This window comes from Poecilia latipinna, unplaced genomic scaffold (assembly GCF_001443285.1).
Source record: "Poecilia latipinna isolate Pla-1442-1.1 unplaced genomic scaffold, P_latipinna-1.0 Scaffold4061, whole genome shotgun sequence".
Lineage (NCBI taxonomy): Eukaryota > Metazoa > Chordata > Actinopteri > Cyprinodontiformes > Poeciliidae > Poecilia > Poecilia latipinna.
In genome coordinates, this window is record NW_015116677.1 from 1 (window position 1) to 2,514 (window position 2,514).

A 2,514-nucleotide genomic window follows, 5' to 3' on the forward strand; every position below is an offset into this window, starting at 1 on the left:
TTTTAATGGTTGCTAATTTCGAGTCTTTGCTCTTGTTTTGGCAAAGACTATGGATCAGTCCTCTTCCGGTCGACACCAAGTAAGGACAAAACAAAATATCATAGCACTTGTTTGTTTGAGTTGGCTCAATGCCTCACATGAGAAACTAATGCCTTTTCTACTTTAGATTCACAGGAGTCTGATTCATATCGTGGCCTTTTGAGACGTAGCGGTAAGAGCAGAAAAAAAAACTCACTTTGAAGAGAATGTACATTTTTCTTTAATTATGTGTACTCCATGCGTTTTTAAAGACTTACAGGAAATTACAAAGCATTAACTTTTTGCAACGATGCATAGGACAAGATTAATTTGCCTCAGCAGCAAAACTTAAAGAAAAAACTACTGGAAAACGTAAATGTGAAAATCCTCCACTCGCATCCACTAAAAATGATGTCTATCTGTCCGTCTGTTGTTCATTTGTTTATGTTTTTATTTGGGTTAGTTGGCTGCATGACTTATTTACCAAACCGGAGGGACAAATAATAATAATTCTAATAATTCTTTCACATCCATTTTAGATTTACGCTGCAGGTCAGTTGCTTTAGGTGATTGGGATGGCTCCTCAGGACATTACGGTAAGAAAATTTTAGAAAACTCTAAACTATTTTTCTAACTTATTCCATGTGAAAATACATGAGAGAGTTTTTGTATTAAATCAAATGTACCACAACCACTTGCACCACTGTTTTTAGTACTTTTAACAATATGTAAAAGGGACTAGTGTCTTCTCACTTTGCATTTCAGAATATATAGCGGCTAAAACAGAGTGGGATCTTTGTTCTTCTCTGTACAATCTCTGTAGATGATCCACAATCTCTTCTCTTGAGCTCGCCCTATAGGTTGCCTTTAGGATTTACATCCTGAGATGGCCCAGGATTTTTGACTTTGACTGTTTGGTGAACAAATTCTGTGTTGATTTAAATATATGTTTTGTTTTTTTATCAACATTCTTCATTTATAACCTCTTCTAGTTTGCAGGAACAGGGAGAGACTTTGATTTAAAATGTCCTGCTGTTTCAAATAGTTCATGGCACCTCGCCAGATAATTTCTTGTGGGACAATAACAAAGTCTACTACACAACCAATCAGCATATAGATAGTTTTACCTTGAGGTTGTCAGGGAGGCTTGAAGACAGCAACATGTCACGCTTAGCTTCAGTCGTATGGGAGAAGATTTGTACATTTGTTTTTACTTTTCTTACCATTTTCCTCACTTTGTGTGGTTGTGTTGTCTCAAGCTGTTTGTCACTGTTCTAGTTTTTTCAAATTTTTTAATTTATTGCTGTGACTCCAGGAAAATTAGGAAGGCATTGTTTTTTTCTTTTTGTTTTTTTTTTCCTTCAATTTATTCAACAACTTTTCATTTTTATTGTAGAAGAGACTGGAGAAGGCTCAGCAGAGAGCGTCCCACTCAGATGTAAGTAATCTCTGGCTATGAGTTTGCTTTAGTTTTACACCGTTTGCTTTTGCAAATACAGCAACAAGGCAAATGCAATGTAAAATTGTAAACGTATAATAGTTTGTGTACTGATGTTATATCCATTCATAAAGTGTACATGCTTGTTTACAGAATCTATATACTTGGGTCAACTCAGAATAAATATTAAAGTCAGTCCTAAAATGCAAAAGGAAAACAACATATTTATTTTTTGACTGTTTTTGAAATATTTTAAAGTTTGGGATTTTCTCAATGTATCAAGGTTTAAAACAGTGTTTTATGAGTTGTTGTTCTATTTAACTTCACCAGTGAGCTATTAAAGCTACACATGACAATACAGTTGTAGGCTTTTATTATGAAAACCAAATGCATAGCTCAAGTGCATCAACAGCACAATAATCTTCAATCACTAAATGCTATATCCCCATCCTGATGTAAAAAAAAAAAAAAAAAAAAAAAAACTTTTCTTGTGTTATTATGAAGTATCCTGAACCATCCACCATGCCTATTTGGCGTCTTGTGTTAATTTACATTTCAGAGGTCGATTATGAAATGAACAACTCATCAGCAAATCTGCTGCATATTAAATCTTTTTAAATTTCACATCTTAAAAAGTAATTCAGTCAAAAAAAATTGTATCATTTGTGCTTGTTGTTTTGGAAGTAAACTTTTATTGTAAGTCAAACTGTTTATTATTAATTTGCAACAAAACTTGCATTTACTTTTCTTTGTCAGCAACTTCCAGCCACAAGAAGTCTGGCACAAATGTATTTTCTCAAATGAAGAAAAGGTTCAGTGTCTTCATGAAACCTCATGAGAAGTCTTCAGAAACTGATGCTCCAAAACGTTCAGTTAGTGGTAAGTGTTGATGTTACGACCCAGCTCAGCCAGGGGGAAAGAGAAGTAACATTAAAGAAACCTGGATGTTAAAGATTTAACAGTTAAAGGTTTATTGCTCGGTTTTGACAAAAATAAAAAGGTAAAAATTAACAATAATCAAAGTGTAGGGACTTACAACAAAAATGTACCAAATAAAA

At 33.8% G+C, this 2,514-nt stretch overlaps 1 protein-coding gene across 1 annotated transcript in view; it reads left to right on the top strand.

Moving 5' to 3' along the window:
- The first annotated feature begins 6 nt into the window (after positions 1-6).
- The window catches only part of LOC106942132 (von Willebrand factor A domain-containing protein 5A-like), an 8,956-nt gene continuing 6,448 nt past the window's right edge, over positions 7-2,514 (top strand). The window contains exons 1-5 of the mRNA XM_015025316.1: positions 7-79; positions 167-211; positions 558-614; positions 1,415-1,456; positions 2,213-2,335. Coding sequence (XP_014880802.1) covers positions 2,257-2,335 — 79 coding nt within the window. The 5' untranslated portion in view covers positions 7-79; positions 167-211; positions 558-614; positions 1,415-1,456; positions 2,213-2,256. The remainder of the gene's footprint in view (positions 80-166; positions 212-557; positions 615-1,414; positions 1,457-2,212; positions 2,336-2,514) is intronic.